Below are 21,759 nucleotides of genomic sequence, written 5' to 3'. Positions count from 1 at the left end.
AAGGACTTTTCAATGGGACCTTCTGGACAAGTGGTCCGGGTCCCATCTGCACTTACATCGGAAATTAACTCTGTCCCCAGGGGCCAGAGTGTCTCTCCTGTGGTGGTTGCAAAGTGCTCACCTGCTGGAGGGTCACAGGTTCGGAATTCAGGATTGGATCCTGGTTACCACGGACGCGAGCCTCCGAGGATGGGGAGCGGTCACACAAAGAAAAAAATTTCAGGGTCTTTGGTCAGACCAGGAGTCCTGTCTACACATCAATGTGTTGGAACTCAGGGCCATTTACAACGGCCTTCGACAAGCGGAGAGTCTTCTTCGAAACCTACCGGTTCTGATTCAATCAGACAATGTCACAGCAGTGGCTCATGTGAACCGCCAAGGCGGGACAAGAAGCAGAGTCGCGATGGCGGAAGCCACAAGGATTCTTCGCTGGGCGGAAAATCATGTAAGCGCTCTGTCGGCTGTCTTCATTCCGGGAGTGGACAACTGGGAAGCAGACTTCCTCAGCAGACACGATCTCCATCCAGGAGAGTGGGGACTTCATCAAGAAGTCTTTGCAGACGTTACACGTCTTTGGGGAACTCCTCAAATAGACATGATGGCGTCACGCCTCAACAAAAAGCTTCGGAGGTATTGTGCCAGGTCTCGGGACCCTCAGGCAGTGGTAGTAGATGCTCTGATAACACCGTGGCTGTTCAAATCGGTCTACGTGTTTCCTCCTCTTCCTCTCATCACAAAAGTGTTGAGGATCATAAGGAAAATAAACGTACAGACAATACTCGTTGTCCCAGACTGGCCTCGAAGGGCCTGGTACTCAGATCTACAAGAGATGCTCACAGGAGATCTCTGGCCTCTTCCTCTGAGGGAAGACCTGTTGCTGTATTTCAAGACTTACCGCGGTTACGTTTGACGGCATGGCGGTTGAACGCCGAATCCTAGCGAAAAAGGGGATTCCGTAAGAGGTCATCCCTACTTTAATAAAGGCTAGGAAGGAGGTGACGGTAAAACATTATCACCTTATCTGGCGAAAGTATGTGTCTTGGTGTGAGACCAAGAATGCACCTACGGAAGATTTTCATCTGGGTCGTTTTCTCCACTTCTTACAGACAGGAGTGGATATGGGCCTGAAATTAGGCTCTGTTGAGGTACAGATTTCGGCCCTCTCGATTTTCTTTCAGAAGGAATTAGCTTCTCTTCCAGAAGTCCAGACGTTTGTAAAGGGAGTGCTGCATATCCAGCCCCCTTTTGTGCCTCCAGTGGCATCATGGGACCTGAACGTGGTGTTGCAGTTGCTAAAATCACACTGGTTTGAACCGCTTAACAAGGTTGAGTTGAAATTTCTTACCTGGAAGGTGATCATGCTGTTGGCCTTGGCATCAGCAAGGCGAGTGTCTGAATTGGCGGCTTTGTCACACAAGAGCCCCTACTTGATTTTTCATGTGGATCGAGCTGAATTGAGGACACGTCTGCAATTTTTTTCTAAAGTGGTTTCTTCATTCCATATGAATCAACCTATTGTGGTAACTGTGGCTACAAGTGACCTGGAGGATTCCAGATCCCTGGATGTAGTCAGGGCCTTAAAAATTTATGTAGCCAGGACGGTTAAAATTAGGAAAACAGAGGCTCTGTTTTTCCTGTATGCTGCTAATAAGATTGGCGCACCTGCTTCGAAGCATACTGTTGCTCGCTGGATCTGTAATACGATTCAGCAGGCTCATTCTACGGCTGGATTGCCGGTACCAAATTCGGTTAAAGCCCATTTACACTAGGAAGGTGGGCTCTTCTTGGGCGGCTGCCCGAGGCTTCTCGGCATTACAGCTTTGCCGAGCGGCGACTTTGTCGGGGTCAAACACTTTTGCTAAATTCTACAAGTTTGATACCCTGGCTGATGAGGACCTAGCGTTTGCTCAGTCGGTGCTGCAGAGTCATACGCACTCTCCCGCCCGATTGGATGCTTTGGTATAAACCCCATGGTCCTTACGGAGTCCCCAGCATCCTCTAGGACGTAAGAGAAAATAAGATTTTAAACCTACCGGTAAATCTATTTCTCTGACGTCCTAGTGGATGCTGGGAACTCCGTAAGGACCATGGGGAATAGCGGCTCCGCAGGAGTCTGGGTACAACTAAAAAAGCTTTTAGACTACCTGGTGTGCACTGGCTCCTCCCACTATGACCCTCCTCCAAGCCTCAGTTAGATTTTTGTGCCCGGCCGAGCTGGATGCACACTAGGGGCTCTCCTGAGCTCTTAGAAAGAAAGTATATTTTAGCTTTTTATTTTACAGTGAGACCTGCTGGCAACAGGCTCACTGCAACGAGGGACTAAGGGGAGAAGAAGCGAACCTACCTGCTTGCAGCTAGCTTGGGCTTCTTAGGCTACTGGACACCATTAGCTCCAGAGGGATCGACCGCATGGAACTGGCCTTGGTGTTCGGTCCCGGATGCCGCGCCGCCGTCCCCCTTACAGAGCCAGAAGCAAGAAGAAGTCCGGAAAATCGGCGGCATGAAGACTTCTGTCTTCACCAAGGTAGCGCACAGCACTGCAGCTGTGCGCCATTGCTCCTCATACACACTTCACACTCCGGTCACTGAGGGTGCAGGGCGCTGGGGGGGGGGGGCGCCCTGAGCAGCAATAAAAACACCTTGGCTGGCAAAACAATCACAATATATAGCCCCAGAGGCTATATATGTGATAATTACCCCTGCCAGAATCCTTAAAAAAGCGGGAGAAAAGTCCGAAAAAGGGGCGAAGCTATCTCCTTCAGCACACTGGCGCCATTTCTCCCTCACAGCTCCGCTGGAAGGAAGCTCCCTGGCTCTCCCCTGCAGTCTACACTGCAGAAAAGGGTAAAAAAGAGAGGGGGAGCACTAAATTTAGGCGCAGTAAATATTATAGCAGCTATAGGGGACATAATTCAGTTAGTCCCTGCATTATATAGCGCTCTGGTGTGTGCTGGCATACTCTCTCTCGTCTCCCCAAAGGGCTTCTGTGGGGTCCTGTCCTCTGTTAGAGCATTCCCGGTGTGTGCGGTGTGTCGGTACGGCTGTGTCGACATGTTTGATGAGGAAAATTATGTGGAGGTGGAGCAGATGCCTATAGAAGTGATGTCACCCCCTGCGGGGCAGACACCCGAGTGGATGGTTTTATGGAAGGAATTACGTGCAAGTGTCGACTCCTTACACAAAAATTTTTACGACATGCCAAATGCGGGACAGCCGGCTTCTCAGCTCGTGCCTGCCCAGGTGTCTCAAAGGCCATCAGGGGCTCTAAAACGCCCGCTACCTCAGATGGCAGACGCAGATGTCGACACGGATACTGATACCAGTGTCGACGACGATGAGTCTAATCTAATGTCCACTAGGGCCATTCGTTGCATGATTGAGGCAATGAAAGAGGTTTTACACATTTCGGATATAAACCCAGGTACCACTAAAAAGGGTATTATGTTTGGGGAGAAAAAACTACCCGTAGTTTTTCCCCCATCTGAAGAATTAAATGAAGTGTGTGAAGAAGCGTGAGCTTTCCCCAATAAAAGATTGGTAATCTCTAAAAAAATTACTAATGGCGTTCCCTTTCCCGCCAGAGGATAGGGCACGTTGGGAAACACCTCCTAGGGTGGATAAAGCGCTCACACGTTTGTCTAAAAAGGTGGCACTTCCGTCTCCGGATACGGCCGCCCTAAAGGAGCCTGTGGATAGAAAGCAGGAGGCGATCCTGAAGTCTGTATATACACACTCAGGCATTATACTTAGACCAGCTATTGCGTCAGCATGGATGTGCAGTGCTGCCGCTGCATGGTCAGATTCCCTGTCAGAAAATATTGACACCCTAGACAGGGACACTATTCTCCTAACCATAGAGTATAGAAAAGACTCAGTCTTATACATGTGAGATGCACAGAGGGATATCTGCCGGCTGGCATCTAAAATAAGTGCATTGTCCATTTCTGCTAGGAGAGGCTTATGGACTCGGCAGTGGACAGGGGATGCAGATTCCAAAAGGCACATGGAAGTTTTGCCTTATAAGGGTGAGGAGTTATTCGGGGATGGTCTCTCGGACCTAGTTTCCACAGAGACAGCTGGGAAGTCAGCATTTTTACCCCATGTTCCCTCACAGCCTAAAAAAGCGCCGTTTTATCAGGTACAGTCCTTTCGGACCCAAAGAAACAGGCGAGGAAAAGGCGGGTCCTTTCTGTCCAGAGGTAGGGGAAAAAGGCTGCAACAAACAACAGGTTCCCAGGAGCAAAAGTCCTCCCCCGCTTCTTCCAAGTCCACCGCATGACGGTGGGGCTCCACAGGCGGAGCCAGGTACGGTGGGGGGCCGCCTCAAAAATTTCAGCCATCAGTGGGCTCGCTCACAGGTGGATCCCTGGATCTTGCAAGTAGTGTCTCAGGGGTACAAGCTGGAATTCGAGGCGTCTCCCCCCCCCCCCCCCCCCCCCCCCCCCGCCGTTTCCTCAAATCTGCCTTGCCAACAACTCCCTCAGGCAGGGAGGCTGTGCTAGAGGCAATTCACAAGCTGTATTCCCAGCAGGTGATAGTCAAGGTGCCCCTGCTTCAACAAGGACGGGGTTACTATTCCACACTGTTTGTGGTACCGAAACCGGACGGTTCGGTGAGACCCATTTTAATTTTGAAATCCTTGAACACATACATAAAAAAGTTCAAGTTCAAGATGGAATCGCTCAGGGCGGTTATTGCAAGCCTGGACGAGGGGGATTACATGGTATCCCTGGACATCAAGGATGCTTACCTGCATGTCCCCATTTCTCTGACGTCCTAGTGGATGCTGGGAACTCCGTAAGGACCATGGGGAATAGCGGCTCCGCAGGAGACTGGGCACAAAAGAAAAGCTTTAGGACTACCTGGTGTGCACTGGCTCCTCCCCCTATGACCCTCCTCCAAGCCTCAGTTAGATTTTTGTTCCCGACCGAGCAGGGTGCAATCTAGGAGGCTCTCCTGAGCTTCTTAGAAAAAGTTAGTTTTAGGTTTTTTATTTTCAGTGAGACCTGCTGGCAACAGGCTCACTGCATCGAGGGACTAAGGGGAGAAGAAGCGAACCTGCCTGCTTGCAGCCAGCTTGGGCTTCTTAGGCTACTGGACACCATTAGCTCCAGAGGGACCGAACACAGGCCCAGCCTCGGAGTCCGGTCCCAGAGCCGCGCCGCCGGCCCCCTTACAGAGCCAGAAGCAAGAAGAGGTCCGGAAAATCGGCGGCAGAAGACAACAGTCTTCACCAAGGTAGCGCACAGCACTGCAGCTGTGCGCCATTGCTCCTTATGCACACCACACACTCCGGTCACTGAGGGTGCAGGGCGCTGGGGGGGGGGCGCCCTGAGCAGCAATATAAACACCTTGGCTGGCAAAAATACATCACATATAACCCCCAGGGCTATATGGATGTAAATTAACCCCTGCCAGATTCCAGAAAAAAGCGGGAGAAAAGTCCGTCGAGAAGGGGGCGGAGCCTATCTCCTCAGCACACTGGCGCCATTTTCCCTCACAGCTCCGCTGGAAGGACGTCTCCCTGACTCTCCCCTGCAGTCCTGCACTACAGAAAAGGGTAAAAGAGAGGGGGGGGGGGCACTAATTAGGCGCAGTATAATATAAACAGCAGCTATAAAGGGAAAAACACTTTGTATAGTGTTATCCCGGTATATATATATATATAGCGCTCTGGTGTGTGCTGGCATACTCTCCCTCTGTCTCCCCAAAGGGCTAGTGGGGTCCTGTCCTCTATCAGAGCATTCCCTGTGTGTGTGCTGTGTGTCGGTACGGCTGTGTCGACATGTATGAGGAGGAAAATGATGTGGAGGCGGAGCAATTGCCTGTAGTGGAGATGTCACCCCCTAGGGAGTCGACACCTGAGTGGATGGGCTTATGGAAGGAATTACGTGAAAGTGTCAGCTCTTTACAAAAGAAGTTTGATGACATGGGACAGCCGGCTACTCAGCTTGTGCCTGTCCAGGCGTCTCAAAGACCATCGGGGGCTCTTAAACGCCCGCTATCACAGATGGCAGATACAGACGCCGACACGGATACTGACTCCAGTGTCGACGATGAAGAGACGAATGTGACTTCCAGTAGGGCCACGCGTTACATGATTGAGGCAATGAAAAATGTTTTACACATTTCTGATAGTACAAGTACCGTTAAAAAGGGTATTATGTTTGATGAGAAAAAACTACCTGTAGTTTTTCCTGCATCTGAGGAATTAAATGAAGTGTGTGATGAAGCGTGGGTTTCTCCCGATAAAAAACTGATAATTCCTAAAAAGTTATTGGCATCATACCCTTTCCCGCCAGAGGATAGGGCACGTTGGGAAACACCCCCTAGGGTGGATAAAGCGCTCACACGCTTGTCTAAACAGGTGGCACTGCCTTCTCCTGATACGGCCGCCCTTAAGGAACCTGCTGACAGAAAGCAGGAGAATATCCTAAAATGTATATACACTCACACGGGTGTTATACTGCGACCAGCAATCGCCTCAGCCTGGATGTGCAGTGCTGGGGTGGCTTGGTCGGATTCCCTGACTGAAAATATTGATACCCTGGATAGGGACAGTATATTGCTGACTATAGAGCATTTAAAAGATGCATTTTTATATATGCGTGATGCACAGAGGGATATTTGCCGACTGGCATCAAGAGTAAGTGCGCTGTCCATATCCGCCAGAAGAGGGTTATGGACGCGGCAGTGGTCAGGTGATGCTGATTCCAAAAGGCATATGGAAGTATTGCCTTATAAAGGGGAGGAGTTATTTGGGGTAGGTCTATCAGACCTGGTGTCCACGGCAACTGCTGGGAAATCCACATTTTTACCCCAGGTAGCCTCTCAACATAAGAAGACGCCGTATTATCAGGCGCAGTCCTTTCGGCCCCATAAGGGCAAGAGGACAAAAGGCTCCTCATTTCTGCCCCGTGGCAGAGGGAGAGGAAAAAGGCTGCAGCAAACAACCAGTTCCCAGGAACAGAAGTCCTCTCCCGCTTCTGCCATGTCCTCAGCATGACGCTGGGGCTATACAAGCGGACTCAGGCACGGTGGGGGCCCGTCTCAAGAATTTCAGCGCACAGTGGGCTCACTCACAAGTGGACCCCTGGATCCTTCAGATAGTATCTCAGGGGTACAAATTGGAATTCGAGACGTCTCCCCCTCGCCGTTTCCTAAAGTCTGCCTTACCGACGTCTCCCTCCGACAGGGAGGCGGTATTGGAAGCCATTCACAAGCTGTATTCCCAGCAGGTGATAATCAAGGTACCCCTCCTGCAACAGGGAAAGGGGTATTATTCCACGCTGTTTGTGGTACCGAAGCCGGACGGCTCGGTGAGACCCATTTTAAATCTAAAATCTTTGAACACTTACATACAGAGGTTCAAATTCAAGATGGAGTCACTCAGAGCGGTGATCGCGAACCTGGAAGAAGGGGATTATATGGTGTCTCTGGACATCAAGGATGCTTACCTCCATGTCCCAATTTACCCTTCTCACCAAGGGTACCTCAGGTTTGTGGTACAGAACTGCCACTATCAGTTTCAGATGCTGCCGTTTGGATTGTCCGCGGCACCCCGTGTCTTTACCAAAGTAATGGCCGAAATGATGATACTCCTTCGAAGGAAAGGAGTTTTAATTATCCCTTACTTGGACGATCTCCTGATAAGGGCGAGATTCAGGGAACAGTTGGTAGTCGGAGTAGCACTATCTCAAGTAGTGCTGCGGCAGCACGGTTGGATTCTCAATATCCCAAAATCGCAGCTGATCCCGACGACACGTCTTCTATTCCTAGGGATGATCCTGGACACAGTCCAGAAAAAGGTGTTTCTCCCGGAAGAGAAAGCCAGGGAGTTATCCGAGCTAGTCAGGAACCTCCTAAAACCAGGCCAAGTATCAGTGCATCAATGCACAAGGGTCCTGGGAAAAATGGTGGCTTCCTACGAAGCAATCCCTTTCGGCAGATTCCACGCAAGAACATTCCAGTGGGACCTGCTGGACAAATGGTCCGGATCGCATCTTCAGATGCATCAGCGGATAACCCTGTCCCCAAGGACAAGGGTGTCTCTCCTGTGGTGGTTGCAGAGTGCTCATCTTCTAGAGGGCCGCAGATTCGGCATTCAGGACTGGGTCCTGGTGACCACAGATGCCAGCCTGCGAGGCTGGGGAGCAGTCACACAGGGAAGAAATTTCCAGGGCTTGTGGTCAAGCCTGGAGACATCACTTCACATAAATATCCTGGAGCTAAGGGCCATTTACAATGCTCTAAGCCAAGCAAGACCTCTGCTTCAAGGTCAGCCGGTGCTGATCCAGTCGGACAACATCACGGCAGTCGCCCACGTAAACAGACAGGGCGGCACAAGAAGCAGGAGGGCAATGGCAGAAGCTGCAAGGATTCTTCGCTGGGCGGAAAATCATGTGATAGCACTGTCAGCAGTGTTCATTCCGGGAGTGGACAACTGGGAAGCAGACTTCCTCAGCAGGCACGACCTCCACCCGGGAGAGTGGGGACTTCACCCAGAAGTCTTCCACATGATTGTAAACCGTTGGGAAAAACCAAAGGTGGACATGATGGCGTCCCGCCTCAACAAAAAACTGGACAGGTATTGCGCCAGGTCAAGGGACCCTCAAGCAATAGCTGTGGACGCTCTGGTAACACCGTGGGTGTACCAGTCAGTGTATGTGTTCCCTCCTCTGCCTCTCATACCCAAGGTGCTGAGAATTATACGGCGGGGAGGAGTAAGAACCATTCTCGTGGCTCCGGATTGGCCAAGAAGGACTTGGTACCCGGAACTTCAAGAAATGCTCACAGAGGACCCGTGGCTAACTGAGGCTTGGAGGAGGGTCATAGTGGGAGGAGCCAGTGCACACCAGGTAGTCTAAAAGCTTTCTTTTAGTTGTGCCCAGACTCCTGCGGAGCCGCTATTCCCCATGGTCCTTACGGAGTTCCCAGCATCCACTACGGACTAGGAGAAATAGAATTACCGGTGAGTAAATTCTTATTTTCCCCTAGTCCGTAGAGTATGCTGGGCGCCCGTCCCAGTGCGGAAACTCTGCAAGACTTGTATATAGTTGTTGCTTACATAAGGGTTATGTTACAGTTGGAATAGGTCTTGGATCGTTACTGTTGTTTGTTCATACTGTTAACTGGTTATGTATGTTCCAGGTTACATGGTATGATTGGTGTGGGCTGGTATGAATCTTGCCCTTGGATTGCTAAATCCTGCCTTGTATTGTCCATCTCCTCTGGGCACAGTTCTCTAACTGAGGTCTGGAGGAGGGGCATAGAGGGAGGAGCCAGTGCACACCCATAGTAAAAGTTCTTTTTAGGTGCCCTATCTCCTGCGGAGCCCGTCTATACCCCATGGTCCTTACTGAGTCCCCAGCATCCTCTGCGGACTAGGAGAAATAGATTTACCGGTAGGTTTAAAATCTTATTTTAGTGGGAGTTTGGGTTAACAAGGCTGTTGCATGGATGATACAGCTCAAGTTGGGCCTACAACAGGATCCTCCCCTTAGACCAGCCTATACTTCTTGCTGATCATGTCTGTGACTCTGCTGAGTATGTAGGTACGGCTTCTATGGCTATTGGCCAGGTTTGTTCTCGCCTTTCGGCTTCACAAGTTGCGGACAGACGGGCACTTTGGCTACGTACTTGGCAGTCAGAGGCAGAGTCAAAACCAGGAATAGAAGCATTGCCTTACCCTGGCAAGATGTTTTTTGGTCCTGAAATGGGCAAATGGATTTCTCAGGCTACTGGTGGAAAATCTGTTTTTTTGCCATTGCCCGCACCGGTTCCTAAACGCAAATACTCTGGACCGGCGTTCAAATCTTTTAGACCTCAGTCCTTTCGAGGTGATGCTAGAGGAACAACCATCCCAGGTAGATGTGGTAGCGGACGTGGTTTCCAACAAACAAACACCCGTCGTCAGGACATAAAGTCTGCTGACAAACCGACAAGCAGGTGGCATGACGGGCTTCCAGCCCATCTCGGCTCTTCAGTTGTGGGAGCACGCCTTCAGACATTTCACTTAGCGTGGTTTTAGACATCCACGAGTGGGTCGATCCGCAATTTATTGTTCAAAGGTTACAAAATAGAGTTCAATTGTCTACCACCAATGCGGTTTATCAAGACAGGCCTTCCTGTCTCAGAAGACAAAAAGGCGGTTCTGCAGACTGCGATTCAATCTCTCGTAGATTCAGCAGTTTTGATTCAGGTTCCAGTTCACCAACAGGGTCAAGGTTATTATTCCAATCTTTTTTTGTAGTACCAAAGCCAGATGGCTCGGTCAGACCGATACTGAACCTAAAGGGGCTCAATCAGTACGTCACTTACTACAGATTCAAAATGGAATCCCTGCGGTCAGTGATTGCAAGTTTTGAACCAAAGGAATTCATGATTTCTCTAGATCTCGAGGATACGTACTTACACATTCCAATTTGACCTCCGCATCATGCGTACTTAAGGTCTGCAGTACAACAAAGCCATTATCAATTTCAGGCACTACCGTTTGGCCGCTCATCAGCGCCACGGGTATTCACAAAGGTGATGTCTGTGATTATAGCTCATCTCAGATCCCTGGGAGTGATAATAGTTCCGTACTTAGACGACCTTCTCATCAAGGCTCAGTCTCAACAAATACTCCAACATACCTTACTAACGTACAGTGTACTAGTTCATCACAGTTGGGTTGTCAACTTCAAGAAATCAAGCCTAGTTCTGTGTCAAAGAATTAAATTCCTAGGAATGATTCTGGAAACGGTGGATCAACGCGTTTACCTGCCAGAATAGAAAGCACAAAGTATTCCTCATCTGGTACAGTTAGTGCTCAATCCACTGATGGTCTCTGTGCACTTGTGCATTCGATTGTTAGGAAAGATGGTGGCTTCTTTCGAAGCACTCCAGTTCGGAAGATGTCACTCACATCTATTTCAACTGGATCTTCTCGCACAATGGTCAGGATCTCATCTTCAAATTCATCAAATGGTGCAGTTGTCTCCAAGGGCCAGAGTATCACTACTCTGGTGGCTCCAAGTACAGCATCTCACTGCTGGAAAATGGTTCAGAGTCCGGATCTGGATAATTCTGACGATGGACGCAAGTCTCAGAGGTTGGGGAGCAGTGGTCCTAAATCGTCAATTTCAGGGTCTGTGGTCAATGTATTGACAAGCAAACTGTGCTATGGTCACTGAAGGGGAGTAGGAGGAAAAGGAAGCAGAGCACTGGTGACATGGTTAGTGCAAGGGGGAGAACATAAGGGAACTGTACTGGTGATATATTGCAAACCTAGAAATTGAGTGTAGTCCTACAGTATTAATTGTATCCTTTACAGTGTGTGGTGTTTTTTTATGTAGTATGTTTTTACTTACAGTGCACCATTTTCCTACACACTGAATATTTGACTGTTTTGTGTGCTGAATGTGACCGCTGTAACATTCCATGTACGGGCAACATCAGGTTGTGCCCATTATGTCTCATTGAAAGTCATTGGCTACATTTAAATTAATATTGGTCAATCTCTTAATTGTGGTGTTCATTACATGCCACACATATTGAAGCCTCATTCTGCTCAATAGTGGGTCAGCCCACATAACTGCAAATCTTTTGTGAGCGATTATGTCCTATATTTACAGTGAATTATATGCATTTAGACAGCGCTTGTGGTTTGTTTGGTTTAAAAAAAAATTTTTTAGTTTTAACTTTTTATTCTTGTATTTATTCATTTAAGGTGACGTATTTCACAACATCAAGGAAGACCATAGGCATCCTTCTACACCGGTAGCACCAAGAAACAGTCCTACAAGTTTAGCAACTCTTCCTTCCCTTTCCCCTGGTACACACTCAACAGCCGCCACTCCACACCTCCCAAATATAACTGCTCAACCCTTCCCCAAAACAGCTGCCACCGCTCCTGGTTTTGTGGATCCACATCTAGGTTTCTGTCCGTCTACAGCTGCACCACCAACGTCTACTACAGACAGCACACTTAGTGCTCCTCCCAGTGTCTGCAGGTGAGTGACAGTGCCCAGGTCATCTATTCGCTAACCTCTCTTGTCGACAGCACACTTAGGGCTCGATTCAATTCAGCACTGATTGAATAGCGTCGGGAGGGAGCTTCCGGAGCTATTCAGTTCAGCGTAATGCTAAGTCGGAGAATTCACGGACTAAACAGGGTGTTTAGGCGCGAGAACGGGCATTCTCGGTCTAAAGTGCCCTCCACAAAACAGCATCACGGACCTAAGTGTTGTCAGATTTCTGCTCGCACCTCCAGAGGGGTGCAAGAAGAAATCCACTAGTCGGGGATGCCAGCGCGCTGGATTGAATAGCTCCAGGAGCACCCTCCTGGCACTATTCGATCCACGCTGAATTGAATCGAGCCCTAGGTTCTCCTCCCAGTGTCTGAGTGAGTGACTGTGCACAGGTCATCTATTGAAGACAGCTCACATACTGCTTCTCCCAGGATTTACAGTCTGCTACTAATAGTTTCCTTTTGAGTACACAGTAGTATCTAACACATCAGATGCTTTTGTGTTCTAGCGACCCTGACTGTGAGGGACATCGGTGTGAGAACAACGGGGCATATGACCACCAGCACTACGACGGCGAGGAAAGTCAGGACGAGGACAGCTGTTCAGAACACAGCTCCAGCACGTCCACATCCACTAACCAGAAAGAGGGCAAATACTGTGACTGCTGCTACTGCGAGTTCTTCGGTCATGGAGGGGTGAGGATACTAACACGCGTGATGGCAAATTAAGTGCACGTCAGGAGCTTACTTTGCGTTACAATGGTTTCCTTTTTCCATTGTAATAACCTGTAACGTAATGCTCCTTTTCCCCACAATGTGCCGTCATCTGTTCTCCAGGACCCCAGCAAACAATCAATGGTTACTTCTTTTGCCGTAGAATAAGCTGCTAGAGGCATTTTCCAACCTTTAATTATTGGCTTTGTGGCGGGATCAGAATGATTTGCAGATGGACGGGATGCCAACAGTGGCATCCCGTCCATCAGAGTCCCAACAGCCCCCCAATAAGCTCCCTAACCCTCCTCTGCCCCCTACCCTAACCCTCCTCTGCCCCCTACCCTAACCCTGCTTTGTGTGTTCCTAACCCTAACCCTCTCTTCCCCGCTGCCTAAACCTAACCCTCCTTGCTTGATGCTTATCCCTTCCCTCCCCTTCTGTGTGCCTAATCCTAACCCTCCCTCCCCGGTCCCTAAGCCTAACCTTCCCGACCCAGTAGCCTAACCCTAACCTCCCTTCTGCTTAAACCTAACCACCTACCCCCGATCAGGACGCCACTGCGTCCCGCTGTCCAGATGATCGAGATGCCGGCTGTCGGTAGTGTGATGCCAGTATTGTCTTCTACTTTGGGATCCCGGCGTCGGTATATCGACCGCCGGGATACCGGCTGTCGGGAAGCAAATTGCTTCCCTTTGTTGCTATAGCAGTCCAACAATCTCTTGCTGTTCACATGTAGCAATGCGTTCTACAGTTGCAGCAGTCACTCTTTGCGCTTGTCTTAGACTTGGCTGCGATGCAAAATGGTATTGCAATATTTCCTTAACGTGTCTCCTCTTACGTGTAGCCTCCTTCAGCACCAACCAGTAGAAATTACACAGAAATGAGGGAGAAACTTCGCCTAAGGCTCACGAAGAGGAAAGAGGAACAGCCCAAAAAGCCAGACCAGATCTCTGAAAGGGAAACGGAGGTGATTGACCATCGGAAAGTAGAAGACCTGGTGCAGTTCATCAACAGCTCAGAGACCAAGCCAGTTAGCAGCACACGGGCAGCCAAACGCGCCAGGCACAAGCAGAGGAAGGTGAGCGAACCCCGTTTCCCCAGCATCAGGGCCTAGTGACACACTGCGTTTGCTTTAACACATAAGAGAACATGAGTGCAGGCTGTCCTTGCCACGTGTGCACTAGCCATGCTAGAAACCGCAGACAGCTTAAGGCATGCTGGGAATTGTACACACAGACCTGAAGTGCACATGTGATGTCAGCCAGACCTGTTGTGCCTGTGCTGCTGGAACCTGCCCTCCGTGCTGGAACAGGGTTGTGTTCTAACATACAGATTCTTCCATGTGGATGACAGGCTATTCCACCGCAAGATTTATACAGTTATTCTGCTACTAATACAATGCTGCATATTAAATATATATATTTATTTTTTTTTTTTTTTATTCTAATGCTATATTTCCCTATGTGCTACCCGATAGGAGTATGGGGCGAGCCCAGCAATGAATATTATTGTCGGCCATGTGCTCGAGGGAAGCATGCAGGGCATCTGCACCAGCACGGCTGAGGATCAGACTGACATAGCAGAAGCTGAGCCGGACCGAGAACAACAGGATAAGCAGCAGGTTAGCATCTGGGCCAGCAGTGTCTGGGAAGCATCCTTAGGGGCAAGGTACCGAACACACAGTACCATATTGTGACATGTGCATACACCCTTCCATCCCTGGTATGTCTCTGGCCATTAAGAGACATCGGCTAAAGCAGTTATGGGCACTTACTTGGGGCCGTATGTGCTACCTTGTAATCTTCTATACAGCCTCTCATGACCCTCAGTCTTCATAATAAATTATACATTTGTTTATAGTCAAAGGAGCACCAGTCTTTTTAATAAGGTATGTGAATAGAGGATTGACCGTGTCTAGATGGACAGCACAGTAGGTCGACATAGAATAAGTAGACAGGGTCAACAGGTAACTAGTAGACGGTGCCTTAGGTAGACGGTTAAAAGGATGACACAGTCACTAGGAAAACATACAAAAGGTGGACACATGGTTTTCATGTTGGTTAGGCTAAGTAACAAAAGAATGACAAAAAAAAAATGGGTCAACCCTTTGGCCCCGTGGAACTCTTTGGCCCCGTCTACCTTCTGGCAGTCTATCTTGACACTAGCTATCATTCAGTCCACACCCCTTTTAATAACGTATCAGCAGGTATTGATTCAAGATAAGCCATTTCAAAAATCTTACTAGTGTGATTTCCATGGGACCAGATTTTACTACGGCTTTTGATAATTAGGTGTTAGACGTTAATGGTCACATTGCAGTTCCATAGCGATGTTTCCATTCGCCGACATGTTGCGCTCAGTTTTTTTTTATTAAGTCCCAAGATGGAAAAGGTGAGCTCACCCATAGAAGTGAAACCAAAAAACCGCTAACTGGTGCATGACTCCTGCCTAAAAATTCCTTACCTTACTTTAATGAGTCTGTGTTGGGGCACACTTTGAAATGATAAATTCTAAAACGTAACTTTTTTTTAATTACAAACAACATAAGAAAAGGATAATTACACAGAATCCACACGGAGGGGTTATCACCTCTTAAATATGATCCATTTATCAAGGGTGACGAAAATTTTTCATATTCAAATAGTAAATTTTAAAGCACCTATGATGAAAATATTAAGGACACTGGAGTTCCTAATGGATATCCAGAGTAGTGAAGACAGAGGCATAAATAGAATAATTTGAAGTGTTGGTGCTTGGTGCCTTCTGTTTAAGGAGGTCTCCTACACCAGGAGAACCTCAACTATAATTTAATTGCCCCTGACTTATCTTGCTTGTATATTTCCTTTTTTATTGCAAGCAATTAAAGTCAACGCCAAATAAAAATGATTGCAAACACTTCGTACATCATTAATCCAGATTCGTTGTTGTCCATCCATCCAGGATTTTGAAGACATTTATGTAACATGTCTTTAATAATGTGAGTTCTTGTATATATGGTTGCTGTGCATGCGTATGTATCATTATTGTGCTGGAAGGCTTTTGTTTGCATCTTGCTGTATTCTTACTATATTCTTATTCAGCTAGAGGATAAGGCGCGACAGGAAGCAGAAGCCAGGGAACAGGAAGAACTCCAACTTTTAGAAGAGGAGAGGCAGCACGAGGAGCGGTTGAAACGAGAGTTTCAGCGACACCAGGAGTGTCAGGCATATAAGAAAAAGAAAAAAGAGCGTTCAAATAAAGACACTCACAAGGCAGATCGCCTGACGCACAACATGCTCTCCAGTAAGGAGCCCACCTCTGAGATAATTCCCAATGGCATCCTAGAGCAGGAAACTCTCTCCGTTCCACTAGCAGGCAGGCAGCCTCACAAAACTGAGCCAAGTCAGTTGTTAGAGGCCATAAGCAAGCTACCCAATCACACAAATGGCAGAGACTTGAAGTCGTACAGCCCAAAAGAGGTGAAAGCAAAACAGCAGGAGCAGCTCTCCCTCCTCCTTGACTTGGTCCACCACAAGGAGAACAACGTCAAGCAGAAGCAGCCTAAATCACAGACCACAAAGCTTAGCCCGGAACAGGTTAAAAAATCAGAGGCCCCCAAACCTGCCGAAGTACAACCAAAACTGAAAAACCAAAATGAAGCCAAAGTCCGAGCTGTAGAGGTTGCCCCATTGGTTGAACAGAAGAAAGAGGATAAAAGGGCAGGGAACAGTAACAACAAAAAAACGCTAAACCACGTAAAAGAGGAAAAACCACCAGCAGCTAGTGAGCCCGCTGTAATGGTCGAGCAACAGAACAATAAGCCACAGGCCACTGCTGAGTCCCCACAGCCCAAGGGAAAAAGCAAAAAGAATAAAAAGAAGAAAGGCGAGAAGGTCAATAACTCTATTGGTAAGAAAGGACGTACGGTCTTTATTTATTTTTTTGCTGTTTATAATCTTCTTATCCTGACATAGGAAGCCTTTGTTTTCTTTGATATTTATGAAGTTTACTATAATGAAAAGGTACACATTGTTCCTTCAGCATCCAATAAGCCTACCTTAATGTTACACATTATTTAGAAAGTGCCTGCAGGGTGTGTAGCACTGTTATAGGGTATCATGCTACAAATAGACAACATACAATTTATAGGCCAGTTAAATGTAGATGGTGCTTATCTAGTCATTTTATAAATGCTAGTGTTATGGATTTGGCTGAAAGTGGCCAATTTAAATATTCCATAACGTTACAGGCTCTACATTCGCTTCTTTAATACAGGTTTGCGTTTCTCCCATTTTTGGTGATGGGCCCTTGTAGAATTCAGTAACATAACAATAGTTTTGTTTTATCTATTTACTTGATTTTTTGTTTTGTGATTTCTCTGACGTCCTAAGTGGATGCTGGGGACTCCGTCAGGACCATGGGGATTAGCGGCTCCGCAGGAGACAGGGCACAAAACTAAAGCTTTAGGATCAGGTGGTGTGTACTGGCTCCTCCCCCTATGACCCTCCTCCAAGCCTCAGTTAGGTTTTTGTGCCCGTCCGAGCAGGGTGCAATCTAGGTGGCTCTCTTAAGGAGCTGCTTAGAAAAAGTTTTTAGGTTTCTTATTTTCAGTGAGTCCTGCTGGCAACAGGCTCACTGCATCGAGGGACTTAGGGGAGAGAAGTTCAACTCACCTGCGTGCAGGATGGATTGGCTTCTTAGGCTACTGGACACCATTAGCTCCAGAGGGAGTCGGAACACAGGTCTCACCCTGGGGTTCGTCCCGGAGCCGCGCCGCCGACCCCCCTTGCAGATGCTGAAGATTGAAGGTCCAGAAACCGGCGGCAGAAGGCTTTTCAGTCTTCATGAAGGTAGCACACAGCACTGCAGCTGTGCGCCATTGTTGTCACACACTTCACACCAACGGTCACGGAGGGTGCAGGGCGTTGCTGGGGGCGCCCTGGGCAGCAATGTATAATACCTTATTCTTGGTAAAAATACATCACATATAGCCCCTGGAGGCTATATGGATGTATTTAACCCCTGCCAGGTCTCAGAAAAACGGGAGAAGAAGCCCGCCGAAAAGGGGGCGGGGCCTATTCTCCTCAGCACACAGCGCCATTTTCCCTCACAGAAATGCTGGTGGGAAGGCTCCCAGGCTCTCCCCTGCACTGCACTACAGAAACAGGGTTAAAACAGAGAGGGGGGGCACTTATTTGGCGATATGTATATATATATATATATTAAAATGCTATAAGGGAAAAACACTTATATAAAGGTTGTCCCTGTATAATATAGCGTTTTTGGTGTGTGCTGGCAAACTCTCCCTCTGTCTCCCCAAAGGGCTAGTGGGGTCCTGTCCTCTATCAGAGCATTCCCTGTGTGTGTGCTGTGTGTCGGTACTTGTGTGTCGACATGTATGAGGACGATGTTGGTGAGGAGGCGGAGCAATTGCCGGTAATGGTGATGTCACTCTCTAGGGAGTCGACACCGGAATGGATGGCTTATTTAAGGAATTACGTGATAATGTCAACACGCTGCAAGGTCGGTTGACGACATGAGACGGCCGGCAAACCAATTAGTACCTGTCCAGGCGTCTAAAACACCGTCAGGGGCGTTAAAACGTCCTTTTTTCCTCAGTCGGTCGACACAGACACGGACACTGACTCCAGTGTCGACGGTGAAGAAACAAACGTATTTTCCTTTAGGGCCACACGTTACTTGTTAAGGGCAATGAAGGAGATGTTACATATTTCTGATACTACAAGTACCACAAAAAAGGGTATTATGTGGAGTGTGAAAAAACTACATGTGGTTTTTCCTGAATCAGATAAATTAAATGAAGTGTGTGATGATGCGTGGGTTTCCCCCGATAGAAAATTATTGGCGGTATACCTTTTCCCGCCAGAAGTTATGGCGCGTTGGGAAACACACCTTAGGGTGGATAAGGCGCTCACACGCTTATAAAAACAAGTGGCGTTACCGTCTCCAGATACGGACGCCCTCAAGGAGCCAACTGATAGGAGGTTGTAAAATATCCTAAAAAGTATATACACACATACTGGTGTTATACTGCGACCAGCGATCGCCTCAGCCTGGATGGGCAGCGCTGGGGTGGCTTGGTCGGATTCCCTGACTGGAAATATTGATACCCTTGACAGGGACAGTATTTTATTGACTATAGAGCATTTAAAAGATGCATTTCTATATATGCGAAACTCTGGCATCAAGAGTAAGTGCGATGTCCATATCTGCCAGACGATGTTTATGGACACGACAGTGGTCAGGTGATGCAGATTCCAAACGGCACATGGAAGTATTGCCGTATAAAAGGGAGGAGTTATTTGGGGTCGGTCCATCGGACCTGGTGGCCACGGCAACAGCTAGAAAATCCACCTTTTTTACCCCAAGTCACATCTCAGCAGAAAAAGACAGTCTTTTCAGCCTCAGTCCTTTCGTCCCCATAATATCTGCCCAGGGATAGAGGTAAGGGAAGAAGACTGCAGCAGGCAGCCCATTCCCAGGAACAGAAGCCTTCCACCGCTTCTGCCAAGTCCTCAGCATGACGCTGGGGCCGTACAAACAGGTGCGGTGGGGGGTCGTCTCAAGAGTTTCAGCACGCAGGGGGCTCACTCGCAAGTGGACCCCTGGATCCTACAAGTAGTATCCCAGGGGTACAGATTGGAAATTCGAGACGTCTCCCCTCGCAAGTTCCTGAAGTTTGCTTTACCAACGTCTACCTCCGACAGGGAGGCAGTATTGGAAACAATTCACAAGCTGTATTCCCAGCAGGTGATAATCAAAGTACCCCTCCTACAACAAGTAAAGGGGTATTATTCCACACTATATTGTGGTACTGAAGCCAGACGGCTCGGTGAGACCTATTCTAAATGGAGTCACTCAGAGCAGTGATAGCGAACCAGGAAGAAGGGGACTATATGGTGTCCCTGGACATCAAGGATGCTTACCTCCATGTCCAAATTTGCCCTTCTCACAAAGGGTACCTCAGGTTCGTGGTACAAAACTGTCACTATCAGTTTCAGACGCTGCCGTTTGGATTGTCCACGGCACCCCGGGTCTTTACCAAGGTAATGGCCGAAATGATGATTCTTCTTCGAAGAAAAGGCGTCTTAATTATCCCTTACTTGGACGATCTCCTGATAAGGGCAAGGTCCAGAGAACAGTTGGAGGTCTGAGTAGCACTATCTCAAGTAGTTCTACGACAGCACGGGTGGATTCTAAATATTCCAAAATCGCAGCTGTCTCCGACGACACGTCTGCTGTCCCTAGGGATGATTCTGGACACAGTCCAGAAAAAGGTGTTTCTCCCGGAGGAGAAAGCCAGGGAGTTATCCGAGCTAGTCAGGAACCTCCAAAAACCAGGAAAAGTGTCAGTGCATCATTGCACAAGGGTCCTGGGAAAAATGGTGGCTTCTTACGAAGCGATTCCATTCGGCAGATTTCACGCAAGAACTTTTCAGTGGGATCTGCTGGACAAATGGTCCGGATCGCATCTTCAGATGCATCAGCGGATAACCCTGTCTCCAAGGACAAGGGTGTCTCTTCTGTGGTGGCTGCAGAGTGCTCATCTACTAAAGGGCCACAGTTATGCATTCAGGACTGGGTCCTGGTGACCACGGATTCCAGCTTGAAAGGCTGGGGAGCAGTCACACAGGGAAAAAATTTCCAGGGAGTGTGATCAAGTCTGGGGACTTCTCTCCGCATAAATATACTGGAGCTAAGAGCAATTTACAATGCTCTAAGCTTAGCAAGACCTCTGCTTCAAGGTCAGCCGGTATTGATCCAGTGGGACAACATCACGGCAGTCGCCCACATAAACAGACAGGGCGGCACAAGAAGCAGGAGGACAATGGCAGAAACTGCAAGGATTCTTCGCTGGGCGGAAAATCATGTGATAGCACTGTCAGCAGTTTTCATTCCGGGAGTGGACAACTGGGAAGCAGACTTCCTCAGCACGACCTCCACCCGGGAGAGTGGGGACTTCATCGAGAAGTTTTTTCCACATGATTGTGCACCGTTGGGAAAGACCAAAGGTGGACATGATGGCGTCCCGCCTGAACAAAAAACTGGACAGGTATTGCGCTAGGTCAAGAGACCCTCAGGCAATAGCTGTGGACGTTCTGGTAACACCAGGGGTGTACCAGTCGGTGTATGTGTTCCCTCCTCTGCTTCTCATACCAAAGGTACTGAGAATTATAAGTTGTAGAGGAGTAAGAACTATACTCGTGGCTCCGGGTGGGCCAAGAAGGACTTGGTACCCGGAACTTCAAGAGATGCTCACAGAGGACTCAGGGCCTCTGCCGATAAGAAGGGACTTGTTTCAGCAAGTACCATGTCTGTTCCAAGACTTACCGCGGCTGCGTTTGACGGCATGGCGGTTGAACGCCGGATCCTAAGGGAAAAAGGCATTCCGGAAGAGGTCATTCCTACCCTGGTCAAAGCCAGGAAGGAGGTGACCGCACAACATTATCACCACATGTGGCGAAAATATGTTGCGTGGTGTGAGGCCAGGAAGGCCCCACGAAGAAATTTCAACTCGGTCGATTCCTGCATTTCCTGCAAACAGGAGTGTCTATGGGCCTCAAATTGGGGTCCATTAAGGTTCAAATTTCGGCCCTGTCGATTTTCTTCCAGAAAGAATTGGCTTCAGTTCCTGAAGTCCAGAAATTTGACAAGGGAGTACTGCATATACAACCCCCTTTTGTGCCTCCAGTGGCACTGTGGGATCTCAACGTAGTCCTGGGATTCCTCAAATCACGTTGGTTTAAACCGCTCAAATCTGTGGATTTGAAATATCTCACATGGAAAGTGACCATGATGTTGGCCCTGGCCTCGGCCAGGCGAGTGTCAGAATTGGCGGCTTTGTCTCACAAAAGCCCATATCTGATTGTCCATTCGGACAGGGCAGAGCTGCGGACTCGTCCCCAGTTTCTCCCTAAGTTGGTGTCAGCGTTTCATCTGAACCAGCTTATTGTGGTACCTGCGGCTACTAGAGACTTGGAGGACTCCAAGTTGCTAGATGTTGTCAGGGCCCTGAAAATATAGATTTCCAG

The 21,759-nt window shown here is 48.5% G+C and overlaps 1 protein-coding gene across 4 annotated transcripts in view; it reads left to right on the top strand.

Moving 5' to 3' along the window:
- FAM193A (family with sequence similarity 193 member A) overlaps window positions 1–21,759 on the top strand; it is a 162,068-nt gene that overhangs the window by 131,275 nt on the left and 9,034 nt on the right. For all 4 annotated transcript variants that reach the window (XM_063924609.1, XM_063924600.1, XM_063924592.1 and 1 more), the window contains 5 exons: window positions 11,714–11,996; window positions 12,523–12,709; window positions 13,572–13,805; window positions 14,205–14,348; window positions 15,808–16,615. In XM_063924609.1, the coding sequence (XP_063780679.1) occupies window positions 11,714–11,996; window positions 12,523–12,709; window positions 13,572–13,805; window positions 14,205–14,348; window positions 15,808–16,615 (1,656 nt within the window). The remainder of the gene's footprint in view (window positions 1–11,713; window positions 11,997–12,522; window positions 12,710–13,571; window positions 13,806–14,204; window positions 14,349–15,807; window positions 16,616–21,759) is intronic.

The sequence above is a fragment of the Pseudophryne corroboree genome, chromosome 1, assembly GCF_028390025.1.
Source record: "Pseudophryne corroboree isolate aPseCor3 chromosome 1, aPseCor3.hap2, whole genome shotgun sequence".
NCBI classification, from domain to species: domain Eukaryota; kingdom Metazoa; phylum Chordata; class Amphibia; order Anura; family Myobatrachidae; genus Pseudophryne; species Pseudophryne corroboree.
The sequence above is the reverse complement of the archived record's forward strand: the minus strand, read 5'-3'. Positions and strand labels throughout refer to the sequence as shown.